At 51.3% G+C, this 23,644-nt stretch overlaps 1 protein-coding gene across 2 annotated transcripts in view; it reads right to left on the bottom strand.

Moving 5' to 3' along the window:
• The window catches only part of KIAA1671 (KIAA1671 ortholog), a 187,831-nt gene that overhangs the window by 95,469 nt on the left and 68,718 nt on the right, over window positions 1-23,644 (bottom strand). For both annotated transcript variants that reach the window (XM_060118093.1, XM_060118094.1), the window contains exon 6: window positions 17,824-17,949. In XM_060118093.1, coding sequence (XP_059974076.1) covers window positions 17,824-17,949 — 126 coding nt within the window. The remainder of the gene's footprint in view (window positions 1-17,823; window positions 17,950-23,644) is intronic.

Genomic DNA, 23,644 nt, shown 5'->3' with positions numbered 1-23,644 from the left:
CGTGAACTTCAGAGCTCTTCAGAAGCAGGCCCATGGCCCCTCCGACTCGGCGCCCTGCATCTGGCAGGCGAGGGGTCCCCGCCGCTCACTGCCCAACGGACAGCCAGTTGGGGGCTGGCCCCAGCTGATGGTGTAGGTGGAGGTACAGCCTGGCCCCTGCCCTCTGACTGCCTGGCTGATGGTCCAGTTGGAAAGTGGGGTCCTGCTCGCTGAGGGGCTAACAGAACAGCGGGAGGTGGCCCTAGCTGAGTCTGCCTGTCCTAGGGAACAACCGTCCACCCCCAGGAACGCGGAGGCTGCTGACGGCCAGCTGCTCAGCCTCCCATAGGCCTGACGGGGATGGACCAAGAGAGAAATGGGCTAGAAGGGGCAGACAGGATGACAGAGATCGGGGGAAGGGGCTTGGTCACTGGGGGGGATGGAGACACACACACAGGCGGGAAAAGAGATGAACCCGAAGAAAGTCAGAGACCGCGAGGAGACAAAGAGAGCAGGGCAGTGGGGTGCGAGCAGGGAAGGGGGTGGGGTGGAGGCAGAAAGACAGGAGACAGGGCAGGGGTGCGAAGGATAAAAAGAAAAGTGAACAAGTCAGACCTGGCAAGTCCCAGGTGGAGACAGAGCTGAGCCCCGACGAGGCGGGTGGGGGTGGGCAGGCACCAGTGATGGAGGACCCCCCCCACCCCGCCGGCTCAGAGTCCCGCTTTCTCGGCCTGGAGGTGGCCACAGTCACCAGGTCACACTCCCAGGAGTAGGGGGCCCCCTGCCGCACCTCCACTCCAGGCCCAAAGCGACCCCTACCTAGTCAGGGCTATCGCCTTCTGGTCAGCTGGGCTGGTCCCACCCTGCCCTGTAGGACCCTTCTCACCTGGCCAGGGGAACCACCTGCATGCACAATGGTGACCAAGGCCCCCCCACACACACCCTGGATGCCTCCCCTGGCTCCCCATCCCTCCCACCCCAGACGCCTGTTCACCTTTTACCATTTGACCCCACACCTGTCCCACCCCAATCGGCTGCGCCAGGCGACCACAGGGCCTTTGCTCATGCTATTCCTCCGTCGGAAAAAGTCTTCCTCCCTGTAGCGGATGGGATGGTGGCCCCCCCAAAAGGTACGTCTGCCCAGAACCTGTAAATGTGACTTTATCTGGAAAAAGGTCTTTGCAGATGTAATTATTAATAAATTAAGGATCTTGAGATGAGATTATTCTGGATTACCCTGGATGGCCCTAAATCCAGCAAGTGTCCAGAAGAGAAGACGCAGCCTCCGGGGAGGATGCCACATGAGGACGGAGGCAGAGACTGGAGGGGTGTGGCCACAGGCTAAAGAACGCCTCGGGCCCCCAAAGCGGGAAGAGGCAAGGAAGGATCCTCCCCTAGAATCCCTGGAGGGATCGTGGCCCTGCCGACTCCTTAGCTTCAGGCTCTGGCCTCCAGAACGGAGAGAGAATAAGTATCTACTGTTTCTGAGCCACAAAGCACGTGGTGGTTCATTACGGCAGCCCCGGAAAACAAACACACTCCCCTTCCTCTCCACCTAGTTCGCTCCTATTCATGCCGGGGTCTCTGGATTAAGAGCTAACCATCCAGCAGCCTCCAGCAGCCTCCAGCCCAGGCTCAGGGTGGCCCCCAGACACAGGGCCCCACGACGCCTCTTCTGGAGGAACATTCTGCATCCCGGTGATTCCTCCTTCCGTCCCTCCTCGAAGGTCAGTTCCCCAGGGGCGCCCACCCTGGTCAGCCTGGCTCCCCACGTCCCAGGACGACACCCGGCCACAGTAGGTCCTCGGGCGATCCTTATTAATGTCCTTCATTCATTCCAGAAAAGACTGAATGTACAAGCAACCATGCCGACCTACTGAGAGGGCTCAGCCTTGAGCAGAAATCTCTCGCCTATAAAAATGATGGGAGGCTGTTAAAAATCAACATCTGCGTTCACGAAGGAAAACAGGGATGAAAACTGGTAGCCCCCAGGAGTGACTCTGTTTGTGTCAGGTTTTTTGGGGGGCGGGGGGCAGGGGGAAGTAGGCACACTATTTTGTTTTATTTGAATGAGTTGCTAACACTTAAGCATCAGAAGAACGGTGGGTAGCAATGCAGATTTCCACAGTCCCTAGAAAAGAAGGCTGGCCAGCCCCAAGGGTCTGCATTCCTGCATGAGGACATGGGCCACTGGCCCTGCCACATTCCCTGCACCCCACAGCCTTGGCTGGGCTTTCAGTGACCTTAGCCGTACAGCCTCCACGTACCATCACAGTGACACCCATTCCTCAGCCTCCCGGCCTCTGCTCAGGCAGGGCCCTCCGCCGGGAATGCCCCTTCTATTTGTGGAAATGCAACCATCGCTGAGGGCCAGTGCAAGCAGCACGTCCGCAGGAAGCCCTCTGAGCGAGCAAGCCCGAGTCACGGGGCCTCCTCTTCGAGTATGTGAAGGTGCTTCTCGTGATGAGAGCCTGTCCTCCCCGCAGGGCTGTGAGCTCCCCACAGGCAAGGAGGTCCCAGGGACTGGCACGCAGCCCGGCACTCAGATGCTCTGTAAGCGCTTCCTGAAAGGCAGAGGGTTCCCAATTCTCCTGCTGACAAGGAGTTCACTGCTAGACCTGGGAATCCATGACACACAGAAGGCAGACCTACTGTGTGCATGGCGGCTCCTCAGCCACCAAAAGGGACCCACAGAAGCCATACACATGCCCCCATCTTCCAGGAGTTGACAATCCCCTAAAGGGTCAGGGCACAGACAGAGCAGAAGACTGTCCAGAGGGGAAACTGAGACCCAGGGAGGGGATGGCTAGTCTCACAGAGGCAGCCGGGGTGCAGGGAAAGGGTGTGGATGCTGGAGGCAGACTGCCTGGGTTCGAATCCTCGTCCCAGCACTAGACAGCTTTGTGATATCGGACTGGTTGTTTAACCTCTCTGTGCCCCAGCTCTATGTAAAATAGGGATGACGACAGTGCCTGTCCCACCGGGTCGCTGGGAGGAGGAAATGAAGAAATATGTGTAATAAACTGCTCAGAGCATGGAGCTCTCAGTCAGGGCTCAAATCACCTTGGCCATGACCGACTAGTGGTGTATCAAGTTCAGCCGCCCTGGATGGCAGGGCAACAAGGAGGGGTCCAAGCTGGGGTCAGCCCTGCAGGATGGGGGGTTATCTACCCCAAACAAGGCACTCTGAGCCCATCCCACCAGGGCACGGCCAACCCACAGGGCGTTATCAACTGCAGGACGTTGGAAATCACTTAAGACACACCCCTGAAAAAAAAACCAAAGCAGAACATTTTTCATCCGCTTTCGCCCAGCCTGACCCCTGGGTTCTCTCCACCGTGAGGAGGGGCAGACAGGGAAGGGAGGGACAGGGAAGACAGCGGCACTGAGAGGGAGCCAGGCCAACACAAAGGGCGGAGGCGCTCTGGCTGCACCAAAACCACCGTGCGCGGGGAGAGAAACCGGGGGGGAAGACCTCATGGTGGGAAATGTCCAGAGAAGGCGAAATGGTGGACACAGAAGTAGGTCGGTGGCTGCCAGGGCCTAACGGGTACGGGGTTTCTTAATGGGGTGACGAGAAGGTTCTGGAGTTAGGCAGTGGTGATGGTTGTGCGACTTTGTAAATTTACTGAGAATGATTACATTGTACGGTTAAAAAACGAGTGAATTTTATAGGATGTAGATTCTACCTCAACAGGCTTTTGGAGAAGGAGGAGAAGAGAGAAGAAAGGAGGCAGCTCGCGAAGGACCGAGGGAGGTGGGCGGCGGCGGCAGGAAGAGCCCCAGGCGGGCGTGCGCGGGCCGCGTGCACCTAGACCCCAGCCGAGAGCTCTCCCTGCGAACTCAGTGAGCCCTGCTTGAGTCCCTACAATAATGCTACTATGCTGGGGCACGAAGCCGCCGGGAGCAGGGATTTGCACTCACACGGGCCTGGGTTCAAATCCTAGCTCTGATGCTGCCAAATGGTGTCGTCCTGGACAACCTGCTTCTCCTTTCTGGGCCTCGGTTCCTTCTGATGTCAAACGAAGTCGGTGAGAAGATAACAACGACCACAAGGGCGACAATAATAATTCCTTCCCTCGCAGGGCAGCTGGGGGATGGGGTGAGGTGGGGTCAGAAGAGTGCCTAGCAGATTTCAAGTGCTCGCTCACTGAAAGCCTTGGGGATGAAGCGTGAGGCGGTGGGGACATCGAGTGAGAATGACGGAGGCCAGGTTCTTGCCCTCTGGGAGCTCAGGGTCTACAGAAGGGAAGCACTTGGAAATAAATTATGGCACTGGAGGCTGAAGGGCCTGGAGTGCACAGGAAAGGGTGCAACCCAGGAGGGCTTCTTAGAGGAAGTGGCACGGAGCTGAGGCTTGAGATACAACCGAACGTTCCTCTTCTCAGGAGACCCTGTCTTCAAGTAGAAGATTTAGCATCTCTGGAAATACATCTTCTTAGGTCAGAAGTGCCATTTCTATATTCATGGGGCTCTCATTATGGGCTACCGACCCCCTGGACACATACACCCCCCCCACACACACACCTCTTTTAGAAATAAAACTTTGGGGAAACTTTTTTTCCCCAAAAAATAATTTATTCAAAAGAGAAACAATAGCAGTGAAAACAAACTGGGGTGGCCAGGGCTGTGAGGGCAGATGAATGTCCCAACTTCAGCCCAGCAGCCCTGACTGGCTTGCAAAATCGAAACTGACAAGAGACCTGATGGGGACCCAAGCTGAGTGACACATGCTCCAAAATCAGTGACAAGCGTTAAAATAAAAATCTAAATGGCCGTGGAAGACTTGGCTTTGTCGGGTTTAGAATGAAGGCCCTAGTGCAAAAGGGGTTAAAAACTAATAAAGCAAAATGTTGAAAGCATTTAGATCGCCCCCATCCTGCCCTCTGGTGGTCACTTGTGAACACTGCATCAGGAAGCTGGTGCTTTCTTTTAATCTGGGAGGAGGATGGGTGGGGGAGAGAACACAAACTGTAGCCAGACCCCCACGGAGGACACTCAGGGCATTTCTGATGCCCCTTGAAGGTGGAGGCTTCCAAGAGTCTGACATCCCTGGACCCAGCCTGCCGGTGGCACCTGCCCACTTTCCCAAGCCTCTGTTTCCCCGTGAACTGTGGCAAAGATTCAGGGAGATCATATGCGAATCGAGACTGCCAATACCGCCCGTGTTAACTGAAGGTGGCTGGGTGTGGTTAAACATTTTTTTTTTCTCCAATGTATAAAAACAGTGAGATTTCACAATGAGATCAAATCCCCGTCATCAGTTTTGCTTGGAACATCGGGTGGTCCAGCCACTCTGGGCAGGACCACCCTGGGAGGGCCCCCGCCCTCTACCATGTTTGTCATTAAATTCCCATCCCTGCCTGGCCTGGCTTCTGAGGGTAGCCCCTGATACAGGATCTCGAGGGACACGGCCCACAAATCTGGATTCAGAAGCCCCAAATGCATCTATCTGAGGCCGGCACTTGGGGATCACCAGGTCAGGGGGTTTCTGAGGTGGAAGGAATGGGGTCCTCGGAGCGCTGTCCCACCCCCCCGACTAAATTCTCTGCGTTGCTCCAAGCCCTCCTCTCTGCTCAGTGACAAGGCCACCCTGCGAGCACAGGGGTGCCCTCCCAGGAGTGTGGCGAGGACAACAAATCTCTGTTGTACAGGCAGAAGAGGTCAAGCCCCCCGGCCACTGCTCAGGCTCAGCCCTCTGCCTGGGTTGCCCTTCCTGTCCCTCTCTACCTGGCTGACGTCTACACACCACTGAGACCCAGTTTCACTGTACTTCGAGCCCTTCTGGCTTCCCCACAACCAAGTCAAGGGTGGCCGAGCATTGTTTCTCTCAGCGGGCCGGTTAGCTGTGCACGTGCCTATCTGTCCTCTCTGCTCGGCCACTGACTCACCCTCTGGTTCACTTGCTCACTCATTCATTCAACATGGCGCTGAACAAAGGAGCCAAGAGCCCGGAAATCCTGCAATTCTTGTTTGCAGTAGGGAGACAGGAGATCAGAAACCAAATAAATAGTAAGTGCGGACAGAGGTTAGAATAGTGAAGAAATGAAACCGGTACAAGGGCACTGTAAAAATGAGGGGAGTGGCAAAAAGTGGAAACACACCAAATGTCCATCAATCGACACACAGCCAATCAAAGTGTGGTATGTTGACATGACAGAGTACTATCTAGCCGTAAAAAGGAACGGAGTATCCATCCATGGCCCGGATGGACCTAGAAAACATTATGCTGAGTAAAATTAAGACTGACCCAAAAGGACAGATATTGTGTGATTCCATTTATACAAGGTACCTAGAACAGGCAATTCTTACAGACAGAAAACAGGAAAGGGTTTGCCTAGGGCTGGGGACCGACTGGGGGTGGCAGCTAATGGGTACGGCTTTCTTTTTGGGTGAGGAACACATTCTAGAGGTGACTGTGGTGATGGCTGCACATATTAAAAACCACTGAATTCTACCCTTTAAATGAGTGAATTGCATCTCATGTGAATTACATCTTGATAAAGCTGTTACATTTTGAAAAGTGAGCCAAGTTCAAGAAAAACGTTAACTATGTATTAGTCCAGGTGGTTCATGAAAATGAAAAATGTTCAGAGTGATACATGAGAATGACTAGGGTTTGGGAAACATCAAACTCATGTGTTAGATCCTCCAAGCACAAGCTCCGTGTGGGTTCAAATCCCAGCTCTGTCACCTCTTGGCTTCATGATGTGGGCAAGTGACCTCACCTCTCTGGGCCCCAGCTCTGCCAGCTGGAAAATGGGAACAAGAATAGTTCCCACCTCATAGGGTCACCGTGAGAATGAACCAAACACGGTGCCTGGCACATCCTAGGAGGTCGATAAACTGTATCAAGGAGGGGCCCAGGGATTGACTGCTAAGGGGTGCTTGGTTTCTTTGGGGGGTAATGAAAATCTTCTAAAGTGGATTGCTTCATGGATGCACAAGTTTGTGAGTATACCAGAAGTGGAGGAAACCCTCGCACTGCATGCCTACTATGTGCCGGGCACCGTGCTGCGTGTTCCCTGCCTCTCAGAGCCTCCACTCTGATGGGGGAGGAAGACACGGGGTGACGGGGGGACACTGCATGTGACACAGGTGTCTGGGGTCCTTCTGGAGACGTGGCATCAGGGAAGGCCCCGCTGAGTGGTGACACTGAGCTGAGAGATGCCCTGAGAGGAGGGAATCTGGACGACAGCAAACAGCCTGTGCTTAGGCCCTGGGTGGAAACACACCCGTGTGTGAAGGGGACATTCTGGAGGCCAGTGTGGCTTGAGTGGGGTGAGCGGAGATTGAGTGCTGGGAGCAGAGGTCACGTGGGTGGCCAGGGGCCAAACCGCACACAGTCCTTTAGGCCGTCTGTGCCCACGAACTGGAGCCTGAGTGCAATGGGATTTTACCCTCCAGGAACCGACGTGAACCTGGCTTCTGTCCAGCGTGCAGTAGGTGCTCAGCAAACGTTTCTGGAATGAACTCCGAACTCTGCCTGGGCCCTGGACCACTAAGTCCAGCCCGGCAATTTACCAGTGTCTTTCTCATCCACTCATGACAGCCTGTGAGGGGCACGGAGTGGGCTTCACCCCATTTCACAGATGAGGGAAATAAAGCTCAGCGAGGTGTCCGAAGCCAGAGAGTGGCAGCTGAACAAGGTTAGATGAGAATCCGGGTCAAGTGGGGCTTATTCGGGGTTCCCGTAGGCGTGTGTGTGTGTGTGTGTGTGTGTGTGTGTGTGTGTGTGTGTGTGTGTGTGTGTGTACATATACACAAGAGCACTTGTGTGCACCCTGGAAGCAGAAATGGTGTGGCCCCAGCAACCCTACCAGGGTGCTGTATCTCAATCGCCTGTATAGGTGAAGCAAGTAATTGTGACTGTTAGCAGCTGAAAGTGTATGTTCGTTAATGATTTACTTTCTTACAAAAAAAAAAAAAGAAATGAGAGTCAAGATTATTCTAGTATTAGCATCATTTTCACGCAAGGGCACGTCAACATACTTTCTCAAGGAGGTGAAACAAAAGGATGAGATCATCCTCTGACCTCTGGGCCTCTGCTTCCTCACCTATGCAATGGCGGCAGTATGCCATGGTATGGAATGGGTTAACACCTGGACAAGGTGAACAGGTCCCAGGATATCCTCCCAGCGCCCACAAGCTGCCCGCCCGGCCCCAGTAGGCAGGCTTCGCAAGAGGAGCAGGTGTTCAGGTCATTCATTGGCCTTTGGCCTCTGTGGGTGGCAGGCACCTGGCTGGGGGTCCTCCACGGCCTCAGTGCCCAGGAACCCACAGAACCCCGGGAGTTCCAGTGGCACAACTGAAACAGAATTCAGCCCAGCAGGACTCCCCTGTCCCCGCAAAACACCCTCACCCCTCCCCGGCCGCAAGGGTCCACAGGCCAAGAATCAATCCAGGTGTTGCGATTCCTTTGCTGTGTGCCCTTAGGCCAGTCACCTCCTCTCTTTGAGCCTCAAGTTCAGCATCTCTAAAATGGGCATCTTCCTAGCACCTCAGGATACAGTGGGGTCACTCAGGGGAAAAATGCCAGGATATGGCACTCAAAAAAGTGTGAGGGCCCAGGCCTCAGGTTCCTCATCTACAACATGGGGACAACCTCTTGGGGTTTGAGAGGATTCAATGGGATAGTGGAATAACGTTTGTACAGCACTCAGCGCAGGGACTGCCATGTAGAAACTCAATATATGATATACAGTCATGGTAAAAAGAGCAAACACTTAAAAAACACCTACTAGGTGTCAACCACTGTTCACAGTGCCTTCTGACATTAATTCATCTAAACTCAGTTCATTTCTAACAAGTTGGGTCTATTATTATCCCTCTTTTACAGATGGGGAAACAGGCACAGAGATATTAACCCACACAAGGTCACATGGCTGAGAAGTAGCAGAGTTAAGATTCAAACCCAGGCTCTCTGGCTTAAGATACATATTACACTTCAACTAAAAAATTATTTTTGGTACGCATATTGTAACACAAATTTTAAAAATTATTTTCTATGCAACAAAAGAAAAAGTAGTAGATAAAGTAGATGTAATCAAAATTGAAAACCTTCATGCATCAAAGAGCACTACTAAGAGAATGAAAAAAGAATCCACAGAATGGGAGAAAATATTTGCAGATCATGTATCTAATAAGAGATGAATATCCAGAATATACATATGTGTGTGTGTGTGTGTGTGTGTGTGTATATATATATACACATATCAATCCGATTCAAAAATGGGCAAAGATACACAACAAGCCAAGAAGCACAAGAAAAGATATTCAATATCATTAGTCGTTAGGGGAATGCAAATCAAATCCACAAGGAGATACCACTTCACACCCATTAGGATAGATAGTATTTTTTTAAAAAACACAGGAAATAACAAGTGTTGGTGAAGATGTGGAGAAATTAGAACCCTTGTGCATTATTGCTTGTGACAATGTAAATTGGTGAAGCCACTGTGGTGAATGCTCAGGTTAAATGTAGAATTACCATATTTTTTTGAGCAGTTCCACTCTCCGGTATAGACTCAAAATAACGGATAGCAGGGACTCAGACAGATACTTGCATACCAACGTTACTAGTAGCATTATTCACAATAGTCAAAAGGTGGACACAACCCAAGTGTCCATCCACAGAAGAACGGACAAACAAAATGTGTTCTGTACATAAGAGGGAGTATTTTTCAGCCATAAAAAGGAGTGGAGTGCTGACACGTGCTACACCACGGACAAATAAATAAATAAAACAAGCCAAACACAAAAGGATACACATTGTATGATTCCATTTATATGAATTACCCAGAAAGGGCAAATTCACAGAGACAGAAAGTAGAGTAGAGGTTACCGGGGGGGCTGTGGGAGGCGGGGAGGGGGGAGTTAGTGTTTCACGGTGCAGACAGACTTTCTGTTCGGGATGATGAGAAAAGCTCTGCAGATGGATGGTGGTGATGGTTACAAAACACCGAGAATGTATCTAATGACATACATTATTATAGATGTATAGTAAGCTTAAAATGTTTAAAATGGTAAATTTTATGTTATGTGTATTTAACCACAGTAATTTTTTTTTTTTTTAATCGTCTTGCCCAAATTGTTCCAACATCCTAACCGGTCTCCGAGCTTCCAGCTTACCCTCTCCAACCCTTCTCTGCAATGGCCGCTAGAGGGCGCTCCAGGCCGCACCTCTGACCTTCTCTAACCCTGGTCCTAACTTCCCTTGGCTCTTCCATGCCTCTGGCCGGCGAACACCACGCCCCTTATTCTAACCCTGAAGGCTCATCCTCACCACTCCCCAGGTAACCCCCTCGAAGCTCCTCGAAAACCCCACATTGTCCTACCCAACACCAGAATATTAGCTCCAGGAGAGCAGGAACCACGTCTTGTTCACTGCTGTACCTGATGGGCCCAAAACAGCACATGACACATAGTAGGTACTCACACATTTCTGTTAAATGAAAGAGTGAGTGACTAAATCAACAAATAACTAGTTTGTACCATCCTGGCTTTACAGTCTAGGAACGTGAACAATTTGAGGACAAGTTAGCTTGTTTATCTTTGTATCTGTAGAGCTTTGCATGAATTAATAACTGGGTGGAGGATGGGTGGATGGGTAGGTAGATGGCTGGGAGGATAGATGAGTGAGTGGGTGGAGAGAGAACTGGGTAAATGAATAAATACAAAATCCTCCCAATACAAACTCTCAGGCACAACTGGTCATTTGCATTTTTTTTTTTTTTTTTTTGCGGTACGTGGGCCTCTCACTGCTGTGGCCTCTCCCGCTGCGGAGCACAGGCTCTGGACGCGCAGGCTCAGCGGCCATGGCTCACGGGCCCAGCCGCTCCACGGCATGTGGGCTCCTCCCAGACCGGGGCACGAACCCGCGTCCCCTGCATTGGCAGGTGGACTCTCAACCACTGCGCCACCAGGAAAGCCCTAGTCATTTGCATTTTAAGACCTAGGAAACAAAAGCTTTCTGGACTGGCTGATTTTAATCCAGAAAAGGAACTTTAATCAGCTGAGATATAAATTACTCCATTCTTCTCCAGCCCTTTGGACTCAACAGTGAAAGACAAGAAGCAATTAACAAATGAAATTAGCCACCTGTCAGAGGATTCCTGGGCCTCCTAAGAGCCCAGCTTGCTGTCCAGATCCTCACCACTCAGCTCTACGTCATGCTCCTAGAGCTGGCCCATCATCTGGACTCACCCAGGCAGGAGTCACTCTGGCCACTGGGCCGGCTCCCACCCGGCCTGTTCCTTCCACCTCAGCCTTCCTTCCTTCCCTGAGGCCTGCTCCCCAGCAGACTGGGGGCCTTGGAGGGTGGGGATTGTGTCCTCCAATCCCTGAAGCCCAGTGCCCAGCACACATCTCACATCACAGCACACAGATGCTGGGTAGATTTTCTCTCATCCTGTATCCTGGTTTGAAGGCCCAAGGCTTCCTTGACAAGGAAGCCAGACTGTACTAAACCATGCTATTTGGTTTCTGTTGTCGTTGTTGTTTTGGCTGCACCACACAGCTTGCAGGATCCTAGTTCCCCAACCAGAGATTGAACCCATGCCCCCTGCAGTGGAAGCGCGGAGTCCCGACCACTGGACCACACGGGATTCCCGACAATGCTATCTGAACGACCAATGGCCATTTCCAACGTGGCCAACTTCCAGCGTGGAACACTGACTTTTCCAGACCCTCTTGCTGCTAGCAGTGGCCGTGTGACCCATTACTGCCCTCTGGGAGGGTGCTCCAGGGAGAGCTGTTGCTTTCTTGCAAACACAGCTGACACGGCCCCTCTGGCTTCCCACTTCTTCCCACCTGAAAGTGGACCGAGTGGCTGGAAAAGTGACAGCCACCTTGGGACCATGAGGCACGAAGCAGGAGGGAAACCCCAAGAGACTCTCAGAGGTGCTGACCTAAGTCAGTCGCTGCCCACCTCCAGATATCTTGTTGCATGAGGCAAATTAGGCCTTTCAATTAAGCCAGTGAGCCACGTTCCTGGTACAGTTCAGCATGACGTGGACACAGGCCCAACCTCATATGTGGGAACACCAAGCAACACAGTATGGGGAGGAGAATTCACATCTCCGGCAAATAAAAAGCTGTCATATCTTTATGTACAACTTGTTTTTTAAGCACAATCTCTGATGAGTTCTTTCTAGCAGTTCATATATGGTTTTCCATTTTGCTTTTATTTCCTTCTCTTTTGACAGCCCAGTCAACCAACTGAAATTCAAAGAGAACCTCTAACCAGGACCACTGATGTCTCCATTTTGGGGCCACATCAAGAGTTCCCTCTTATCTCAAGTTGATCGCACTCACAAGAATTACTATTCTTATCATTAGAATTCAAAAAAATGTGCCCCCATTCTCCAGTTGTTATAATAAAGTTATCAGGCTCAGAGTGTATATATGTATATGTATGACTGATTCACTATGCTGTACACCTGAAACTAACACAACATTGTAAATCAACTATACTCCAATAAAAATTTTTTTAAAAAAGAGAGAAATCATAAAAAGGAAAAAAATAAAGTTATCAGGTTCAAATGCTTTCAAAGCTTCAGGGATTGCCCTGGTCGATCCTTGTCCAAAGATGACAGCATGATGACAGAGTTGCCAGGAGGGATGCCACTGCTCAAAAGCAAGAACCACTGGTTCATCAGCAGGAGGTGTGGGAAAAGTCTGAACTCAGGATTAAAACACACACTGAGGGGGTGCTGTCCAGGAATGACTTCCAGGCCATCTCCTGGACCCTGCATGACACTCAGGAATAGAACACAATTTCACACCCCCCAACCCTGGCCCAAGCTGCTCCCTCCACCAGGGGCAAACCACTTCTTCCCAGACCACACCCGTCTGGCAAACGCTTGTTCATCTTTGAAGACATAAACCAATTGTCCCTCCTCTGTGAGACCTCCCCAGATGGAGAGATATACTCCCTAATCTTGGCGGGGGGACTTGGAACCATGAGCAAATTCAATGAGGGAATGCAGGTGAAGCACGCAACAGGGCGCCTGGCACATACAGTAAGGGCTCGGTGAACCGGAGCCATTAGAACCCATGGCAGTTATTTACTTACCTTCTTATCCACCTGTGTCTTATTCATAACATGCAGATAAGTATTTGTCAAAAGAAAGACTGGGGGGCTTCCCTGGCGGCACAGTGGTTGAGAGTCCGCCTGCCGATGCAGGGGACATGGGTTCGTGCACTGGTCCGGGAAGATCCCACATGCCGCGGAGCAGCTGGGCCCGGGAGCCATGGCCGCTGAGCCTGCGCGTCCGGAGCCTGTGCTCCGCAACGGGAGAGGCCACAACAGTGAGAGGCCCGCGTACGGCCAAAAAAAAAAAAAAAGAAAGGAAAAGAAAGACTGAACACCCAAAATGTTCCACGTCAGCCCAACTGGGCTGGTCACTGACCCCCCGACACGCCTCTCGCTTCACCTCACCTCCACGCCTTTGCATGCGTTGTCCCTACTTCCTGAGTGCCCGCCTTCACCTAACTACGCCCTCCTGGGCCACCTCCAGGCCCGCCTGGACTGTGGACCCGAGGAAACTGAGTGAGAGACTCTCCAGGGCCCCCTCACTCAGGGCCTGGCACAAAGTAGGCCCACGAGGGGGTGAACTCATCACTCGATGAGCCACCAAATGCTGACTGACGGGTCTGGGGATTTGGGAGAACATTCTTGAGGTTACCAGAGGCCCATGTGCCACATCGCAGGGAAGCCCCAGAGCCAGTGAATCTGTGCCTTCACGGTCACGGGAGGGGCCTCTGGGGTGAACCATGACCCAAGGTCGTGGTCCATGACTGAGTCACCGTGTTTTACGATCCCAGCACGAGTGCAAGCCAAAGGCTCACTTTACGAGGAAAAGAGGGTGCGCCCATCCACCACCACCCCTGGGTGGGGGAGGGAGGAGGCTGGGCGCAGGACTAGGACCTGCCACACGACCGGAGGTCCTAAGGATGGCCCTGAAAGGAGCAGGGGAGCAGAGAGAGCAGAGAGCCCCGGCCAGGGACTCAGAACTGCAGTCCCAGCCCAGCCCAGCTGCCGTGGGACCCCGGACAGAACACCTCCCCTCCCCTGCCCTCCGTTTCCTCAACGGCAAAAGAAACTCCTAAGAGAGGGGACGACTTCCCGTTCCATCAGCAGCTCTTTGAGAGAATGTAGAGGAAAAAAACAGCTGACGGCAAACCATAATTAACAACACAGTGGGACTTCCCTGGTGGCGCAGTGGTTAAGAATCCGCCTGCCAATGTGAGGGACATGGGATTGAGCCCTGGTCAGGGAAGATCCCACATGCCGCGGAGCAACTAAGCCCGTGCACCACAACTACTGACCCTGCGCTCTAGAGCCCGTGAGCCACAGCTACTGAGCCCGTGTACCACAACTACTGAAGCCTGCGCGCCTAGAGCCCATGCTCCACAGCAAGAGAAGCCACGGCAATGAGAAGCCCGCGCACCGCAATGAGGAGTAGCCCCCGCTCCCCACAACTAGAGAAAGCCCGTGCACAGCAACCAAGACCCAACGCAGCCAAAAATAAATAAATAAATAAATAAATTTATTTTTAAAAAACCCCAAACAAAAACACAGTAACATTTATCAGGCAGTTGCCCTCCATCAGTGCTTTATAAGCATCATCTCATTTCAGCCCCATCCTCCTACCACACGATGAGGTAGACTCAGACCTTGGGAGAGGCACTTACTGGCTCTGAGCCTCAGTTTTCCCACCTGTAAAATGGGGATAAAGTAGTATCTACGCCACCCAGTAAGCACTGTGGTGGGCACTGTTATTCCTGCAATCCACCACTTTACAGAGGGAAAAAAAGAGAGGCCCCCAGTGCTAAACTCACTCGTTTGCCGTCTCTATGAAGCGGCTGGGTGGAACCGGTCTGACCTCATGCTCAGGGTCTGACCAGCTGGGGTGGGCAGGGCTCTGCAGATCAGCAGGGCATCAGCCCTAGTGGGTCCCAGGCACCCTTCGGAGGGTGGCCAACCCTGTGCTGGACAAATATCACATTCTCAGCCCCGGGGCTTGGTTGGCTGTCTTGTTTCCTTGTGAGCGATGCCCCAAGCACTGCAGGCCCAAGGGGAGAGAGGGGCTGGCAGGGTGGTCCCAGGCCAAAAGCACAGGCCTGAGGCAGAAGGGGTCCAGGGCCAAGGCTGGAGGCGAAACAGGCCCAGCATGCATTCCAGCTCCTCCATTTGCTGTGTGGCCTTGGGCAAGTGGCTTAACCTCTCTGAGACTCAGTTTCCTCCTCTGCAAAATGGGATTCATATCCCCTAACATGAGTGGGGAGTGGGGACTGACAAGGCCTGGAGCACAGACTCAAAAAAGGGAGATGAACCTGAATCTCAATTGGAAGTCAACAGTACAAAGTCATCAATCAAAACAGTGACGGGAGTAACGGCGGATGGCATTTATCCACTAGTGAGTGAATCCCCAAACATACCACAGAGTATAAAACGCAGGACTGACCACCTCCTACCTCCAGAGGGGTAGGGGCAGCTGGCAGGGCCAAGGGCTCAGGACCCCAGGCCTCACCTGCAGGGTTGCCCTACCTACATCAGGCCCTCTCTCGGGACCTCAGTTTCCCCGTTCGTAATGAGAGAGTTGGACTAGGAGAGAAAAAAGGGAGACGACAGGAGGAGGAGAGTTAGGACGAAGAGGAGGACGGGGCAAGGGAGGTGGAAGAGAAGGAGAGGAAAAGGAAAGCGGGAACAGTGATCCCTGCAGCCAAGGCATTAACTGGGAATTTACTCTCCTGAGGGCTGAGTGACCTCATTTACTGCTCACAAAAATACTCTGGAGGCCACTTAGGACCAGCCTCATTTTACAGAAGCAAAAACTGAGGCTCAGTGGGGTCCATCAGGCCACTTGCCTGAGGTCACAGAGTGCCAGAGCCAGAACTTGAACCTACTTCTTTCAGCCTCCAGAGCCCCAATGCTGAGGTCCCCCCCGACAGGCTTTTGGAGCCATCAGAAAGTGCGAACACCACCACCACCACCCTGGTGGTCACTACCTGGAATTGCAGGTGTCAGTCCTGAAAGCAGGGAACCGAGGTCTGGGGCCCCAGCTCTGTCTTGCTCAGGCTCAGTACCCCAACCCATCCACCTCCGGGGGAGAGGTGATCAAGCAGGCAGCAATGGGGCAGGGGCCTTGGGGGCCAGAAGGAGGGAGCCACGTGACGACTCCATGGACAAAGGCTCCTCAGTGACAGGGAGAAAGGGGAGGGGCCAGCAAGCAGAGACTGTAAAAAGACAGGGTTTGAATGCTCTTCACTCCATGGCCTTTGTCTTCTCTCTCTCTCTCTCTCTCTCTCTCTCTCTCTCTCTGTCACACACACACACACACACACACACACACACAATTAGATAAGCTGAGTCAGTGCCTGAGAGGGAATGGAGACAAGGGTGAGAAAGAAATCGGTGGCTGAGATCTGGACACTTGAGGAATTTTCCAGGGCTTCTCAGCCAACGTCTGAGTCCCTGCATGGGAGCTGTCACCCCCAGCCCCACAGTCAGGCCTTTTCACTCTCCCATCAGGTCTCGGCAAGAAGCCTGCCAGGGGCAGTCTCTTCACCCATTTTACAGAGGAGGAGACCAAGGTTTAGGGAAGTGAAGTCTCTTGCCCGTGGCCATAAAGCTAGACAGAATGGACCTCTAGACAGAATGGACCTCAGGCTTCAATGCTGCAGGAGCCCACATCTCGGAGACGTGACACCGGGCACAGATAACCACTGAAATGCATGCAGCCTTGCACTCAGAATGATCTCAGGCACAGAGCTGGTGTGTTGCCTCATTAAAAAAGGCTTATCTCAGATGTCCCCACGTGGGGCCCAGGGCCCGGGAGGGACTTCAGGAGGAAATGCAGAGCTCAGCAGATCTCCCAGGATCATGGAGCAAAAGTAAAAAGAAAAAAATACAGAAAAGAAAATCACGGAAATTCAGACATGGTAAAGCCCTGGAACCCAGCTGGGGACACTGAGGCTCCAGGGAAGGGGGTTCCCCTGGGGTCCCGCCGCCTCAGTTACCTACTTGCTTCCACAAGTGAGGAAACAGGCTGAGAGGGAGGAAGTGCTGGCTGAGGAGACAGAGCTCAGTGACCGCCAAAAGGACACTCGAAAACAAGAATAACAACAACAACAACGATAATAATAATGGTACCGTAACACTTATTAAAGTGTTTACCGTGTACCCGGGACCAAGCTAAACACTTCTCAAATTATCTTATCTGAACCCCACATCAGCCCTGTGAAGTAGATGCTATTACTACCCCCATTTTACAGATGAGGAAACTGAGGCCTGGTGCCCATCTGCATGCACAGCTAGGATGTGAACCCAGGCGATCCGGCTCCAGAAGCAGCTTAACCCCGCCTTCCTCCTGTTGTCACCACACTATCAATCACTGTCTGAATTACCACGTGCTGGGCCCCACGCAGTCCTACTCCATCCTCCCAGCGGCGCAAAAGAAGCAGGAATCACAGCCCTGTTCTCCTGGTGAACAAACTGAGGTGCAGAGAAATTAATAAAAATTGCTCAAAGAGGCTGAAAGGAGGAGACAGTGCTGGGATTCGAACCCAGGGCTCTCGGACCCCAGCACCTGTTCTCCTCACCGCTCCACGCCAAGCAGCAGGGGCTACCCCTCCACAAGGGGTCAAAAAACCCACGAGGGGAGAAGGCTTCCCCAGCAGAGCCACCAAACACCCTCCACGTCATGAACCATGGCACAGTCAGACAACACCAGGCTCCCGGACAGTCACCTACCTGCCTGTCCCCGTCCCCCTCAGGCCCTGGGGCCAGCCTGGGACATTCTCAACTGCGTCCACTCTGGCCACGCCAGCACCACTCACCACGAAGGGCCCGCTCCTCTTGTCCTTGCAGAAGCTGTGGCTTCTCCGGGGGCCCGCGGCCACAGGGATCACCTGCTGGAGCAGCAGCTCATTATCCTGGAGGGCAAACTCCCTCCCCGCTGGCACCTGAGGCACAGGACACAAGAAGAGGACTTTACTGGGGCTTCCCTATTTGCAGGAAGAATATGTCACACCGAGAGAGTCCATTCTGACCTAAAAGGGCAAAGAAGAAAATTAAAGCACCAGATGCTCCATCCCCCCATCCCGCACCATCTCATGGCAGGTGGTCCACCTCAATGAACGGGGGTAATATGTAGGATCAGCAGGTCTGGGTTCAGCCCAGCCTCAGCCACTTAGTAACTGTGTGACCTCAGCTGTGTTCCTTAACCTCTCTGAGCCTTGACCATGTGGGGAAAGACCCCCTAATAATCGTCCTCAGTTCAGGGATGGACCAGCCCATGGAAAGCATGTGACTCAGTGCTGCCACCAGGGGGCAGACGTGCGTAAGACCTGGGTGCCTGGTTGGCTTCACCCTAGTCTCGCCCATGCCTGGCATGTGGGGAGCCCTCCGTAAATGTTAGCCTGCCTCATCACTGCCACTGGCAACTCTGACGACCTCATTTTAGACATCTTTCCATGCATCCAAACACGTGTGCACATATACAGAGAAATGGTACATGAATACAATGGAGTAGGTGTGCTGGTATGAATCCTGTTATTTTTATATATAAGGGGATACAGTCACAAGCCAGTAAACACAGGACTCTAGAATGTGGATTTTACATACCTCACACTGTCCCTGCCCAGAGAGGGACGGCATCTGCTTAAGAACACATAGCATGAGTGAACAGCATGGCTGGGTTCCTGATCCCTTGCCTCACAGCCTCTTTTTTGATGCCTTATGAGGCTCTCTGGTTCTCCTCTGACCTCCCTGGCTATTCCTTCTCAGGCTTCCTGCATCTCAGAGGGACATGTGAAAGTGTGACTCAGGCCAGCCACGCAGCCTCCTCTTCTACATCACTCCCTTGGGGTTTCTTATCACACCCCATGGCTTAAATAAATCCCGTGTATACACGGACGAGCCCGGTTTCTGTCTCTCTGTGTTGGGACTCCAGACTTGCAGATCCCATTGCCCACTTACCACCTATGGTCACTGCTCACACTGGTCTGAGATCTCATGTGCCCCAAACAGGCCTCTCCATTCCTCCTCTCCAATCGCTCCTCCCCACCTTGTCCCCGTCACCAGCTGGGTAGGCCAAGACCCTCGGGTCACTCTCTGTCTCCTCTTTCTCTCCGTCCCGTCAACAAAGCTGACACTGCCTTCAAAACATGCTGCAAACCTCACATCATATACCAACATCGACTCAAAATAGATCAAAGACCTAAATGTCAGAGCCAAAAGGAGAAAACTCTTAGAAGAAAATATAGGCTTATATCTTCATGACCTTCATGGATTAGGCAAGGGTTTCTTAGATAGGACACCAGAAGCTCAAGCAACAAAAGACTAGTAAACTAGACCGCATCAAAATGAAAGACTTTGATGCTTCAAAGGGCACCATTAAGAAAGTGAAAAGTGGGACTTCCCTGGTGGCGCAGTGGTTGGGAATCCGCCTGCCAATGCAGGGGACACGGGTTCTATCCCTGGTCCAGGAAGATCCCACATGTCAAGGAGCAACTAAGCCCGTGCACCACAACTACTGAGCCCGCGTGCCACAACTACTGAAGCCCACACACCAAGAGCCTGTGCTCCACAGCAAGAGAAGCCATCGAAATGAGAAGCCCGCACATCGCGAAGAAGGGTAGCCCCTGCTCGCCGCAACGAGAGAAAGCCCGTGCGCAGCAACAAGACCCCACGCAGCCAGAAGTTAATTAATTAATTGATTGATTAATTTTAAAAAAGTGAAAAGACAACCCACAGAATGGGAGAACATCCCTGCAGATCATTATGTCTCATAAGGCACTTGTATCCAGAATGTACAAAGAATAATTACAGCTCAATAATAAAATAACAAACAAATCTAAAAATGGACAAAGGATCTGAATAGACATTACTCCAAAAAGGTACACAAATGGCCAATAAGCACGTTAAAAGATGCTCAACGGGAAATGCAAATCAAAACCACAATGATCATTTTGCAATATATACAAATACGGAATCATCATGTTGTACATCAGAAACTGATATAACATTACATGTCAATTATTTCTCAATTAAAAAAAAACCACTGTGAGATATCACTTCACACTCACTAGGATGGCTAGAATCAGAAAGACAGATAATAGCAAATGTTGACTAGGATGCAGAAAAATTAGAACCCTCATACACTGCTGGTGGGAATGCAAAATGGTGCAGCTGCTTTGGAAAACAGTCTGACAGCCCCTCGAAGGTGAAACCTGGAGTTATTACCATGTGACCCAGCAATGCCACTCCCAGGTACATAGCCAAAGAAATGAAAGCATACAAAAACTTGTGCAGGAATGTTCATACCACCTTCCTCCATAATAGCTAAAGAGTGGAAACAACCCAAATGCCCATCACCGATGAATGGATAAATAAAATGGGGTGCATCTACACTGCAGAATATTATTCGGCCATAAAAAGGAATGAACTACTAATATATGCTACAATACGGATGGACCTTGAAAACATTATGCTAAGTGAAAGAGGTCAGTCACAAAGGACCACTTCGTGTGATTTCATTTATATGAAATGTCCAGAATAGACAAATCTATAGAGACAGAAAGTAGATGAATGGTTGCCTGGGCCTGGAGGGTATTAGGAGAACAGGAAGTGACTGGTCAGTGGGTACAGGGCTTTCTGGGGGATGAAGAAGATTTTTTTTTTTTTTTTTTTTTTTTGCAGTACGCGGGCCTCTCCCGCTGTGGGGCACAGGCTCCGGACGCGCAGGCCCAGCAGCCATGGCACACAGGCCCAGCCGCTCTGTGGCACGTGGGATCCTCCTGGACCTGGGCACGAACCTGCATCCCCTGCATCGGCAGGCGGACTCTCAACCACTGTGCCACCAGGGAAGCCCCTGAAGAAGATATTTTAAAATTGAATGTGATTATGGTTGCAGAACTCTGTGAATATACTAAAAGTCACTGAATTAACTGTACACTTTAAATGGGTGAATTGCATGGGCCATGAATTTATATCTCAATAAAGCTGTTACCACCTCCTCAAAAAATGCTGCTATCCCCTCCACAGCCACCACCCTGGTGCAAGCCCTGTCACCTCTCTGGGGACCACGGCAGCCTCCTCACGGGCCTCCCTGCTTCCACCCTCACCCAGAGGGCAGCCAGGGGTCTCTCTGAGACTCGGATGGTGGCAGCGGCTCAGAACCCTTTGCTAGCTCCCTTACGCTCTGGCCCCTCCTCCCCTCCCCAGCTCAGCTCTGGCCAGCATCCCAGGGCCCACTGGGGTCCCTCCAGCATCCCCAGGACCAGCTCATCTCCATGCTGGGGCACCTTCACTCGCTGCTTGTGCCTCTTCCCCGCAGATCCCAGCCTGCCTGGGGTGCTCCCATCACTCACATGGCATCTGTCAAGTCCCTTCCCATGAGACCACCCCTTAGAGAAAGGGGGTGACAGGGAGGTTACTCTATCTCCCCAGGACTTACCACTCTCTGAATGATCCCACTCACTCTGCTTGCCCATCTGGACCAGCCCTGTCTGCTAGAACACTCTGTGATCATGGCGAGGTTCTCTATCTGGGCTGACCGATACCATGGCCATGGGCCACTTGTGGCTTTTGAGCACTTGGATGTGTCCAGTGTGACGAAGAAACTGAATTTTGGATCTTACTTAATTTTAACTAATTTAAATTGAAAGACCCACACGTGGCTAGTGGCCGCCGTATTGGACGGCACAGCCTGATACAGTGGACTGGGCCCTCGCAGCAGCCCTGGTGCCCAGAACAGGGCCCGACACCAGACTCGTACACTTATTCAACGTGTGAAGAGATGAAGGTTGATCCTAAGTGCATCCCTCTGACTTCCACAAACCTTCTCCTCATCAGGCCCTGGGCCAGGCACTTGACTATATGTTACTTTGTGATAAATCTCCAGCAAGTCCATGAGACAAGCAGGATTCCCATTCTACAGGTGAGGAAACTGAGGCTCAGAGAGGTCTGGCAAGGTGTCCAGAGCCACACAGCTGGTAAGTCACAAAGCTAGGTCTGCCCAATGCCAGGTCTGCCCCACTTGCAGTCCAGGGCTGTTTCCAGGAAGAAGTCAAATCATGAAAGTACAAAGTGTTCATCTTCCTAATGAAGAATTCTTTTTCCAAAAGAAAAGTGGCGGAACTTAAGACAGCAGGTTATAGGAAGGAAATACAAATGGCCTCACACACAAGTGACAAGATGGAGGGCACTCACTGGGGGCATGAGCTCCAAAAGTTTGATAACCCAGCCGGCTGGCAAGGCTGAGGGAAGACGGGGCCCTGTCATCACTGGGAGGATGTGAACTGGTACAGCTCCATTGCATGGCACGCTGGCAGTCCTGCAAAATCACAGCCCCCTTCCCCCGTGGAAGAGCAATCGCCATTCTGAACCCACAGATATACCTGCACATACATGGTTTGTAAATAGTAAAAGGTAGGAAATATCATCCACCTCTACTATGCAGCAGTTAGAAACAATGAGGACGCTCGCTATCTGCAGGCTGAATGCAAAAGTTCTTGAAGAGGCTTTATACAAAAAAAAAAAAAAAGGCAGGTAGCAGATCTGTGGGTTCAGCATTGACCCTCCACCAAAGAATCTCCAGGGGAGCTTCTAAAACTGACAAAGGCAGGCCGCACCCCAGAAACTTCAGCCAAATTGGTCTGGGGGCAAGCCCCTGCACTGCTGTCTTTTAGGACTTACCCATAGGCAACCAAAGTTTCAACCACTCTTACAGAATGCTCTCTTTTATGGAAAAAGGAAGGAAAAACAAGACTTACGTATTCACATTTGCTTGCATTTCTGGAAAGAAACTCTAAAAGAATTTGGGCAGAAAAGAATATGACTACAGGATGAGGAGGAACGGGAGGGATGGAGAATGAGAGGTCTGGGGGAATTTTTACTTTATAAGTATTTTTGGAGCCATGTGAAAATATTCTCTCTTGAAATGAAAATAAATCATTTGATGAAATGAAATACTATAATTGGGCCTGGGACAAAGTTCTGATAAATGTTAAGTGAAAAAGAAAGAAAGAGTGAGAACAAAGGGAAGAGAGGAGAGGAGGGAGGGAGGGAGGAATAACTTTAATTGCAATCACACCCCATGTGGGGCACATGAGCAGAACTGGCTGTCAATCAGGAAATCCTCACCCAAGGAAGCAGAGATGCACCTCAAGATGCTCAGTGAAGCCCTAGAACTCAAATCAACCAAAATGTCCGTCCACAAAACTCTGGATAAAAAAAAGCTTGGGCTCAGTCACATAATGAAATACTTTGCAACCATTAAAAATAGTAAGGTGATTATATATGCACTATTTTTTTTCTGTTAACGTTTTAAAAGCAAGTATCTGGGTGTATATCTGAGAAAAACAAAAAACATTAACTAAAAAAGATCCATGCACCCCAATGATCACAGCAGCATTATTTATAATTGCCAAGGTATGGAATGTAAATGTCCATCAACAGATGAATGGGTAAAGAAGATGTGCTGTGCATGTGTGTGTATATGCGTGTGCCACACACACACTGGAATATTACTCAGCCATTAAGAAGAACGAAATTTTGCCATTTGCAGTAGCATGGATGGATTTGGAGGGCATTATGCTAAGTGAAATAAGTCAGAGAGAGAAAGACGCATACTGTATGGTATCACTTATATGTGGA

This window comes from Mesoplodon densirostris, chromosome 15 (assembly GCF_025265405.1).
Source record: "Mesoplodon densirostris isolate mMesDen1 chromosome 15, mMesDen1 primary haplotype, whole genome shotgun sequence".
Lineage (NCBI taxonomy): Eukaryota > Metazoa > Chordata > Mammalia > Artiodactyla > Ziphiidae > Mesoplodon > Mesoplodon densirostris.
This window is presented reverse-complemented; position numbering and strand designations above follow the sequence as displayed.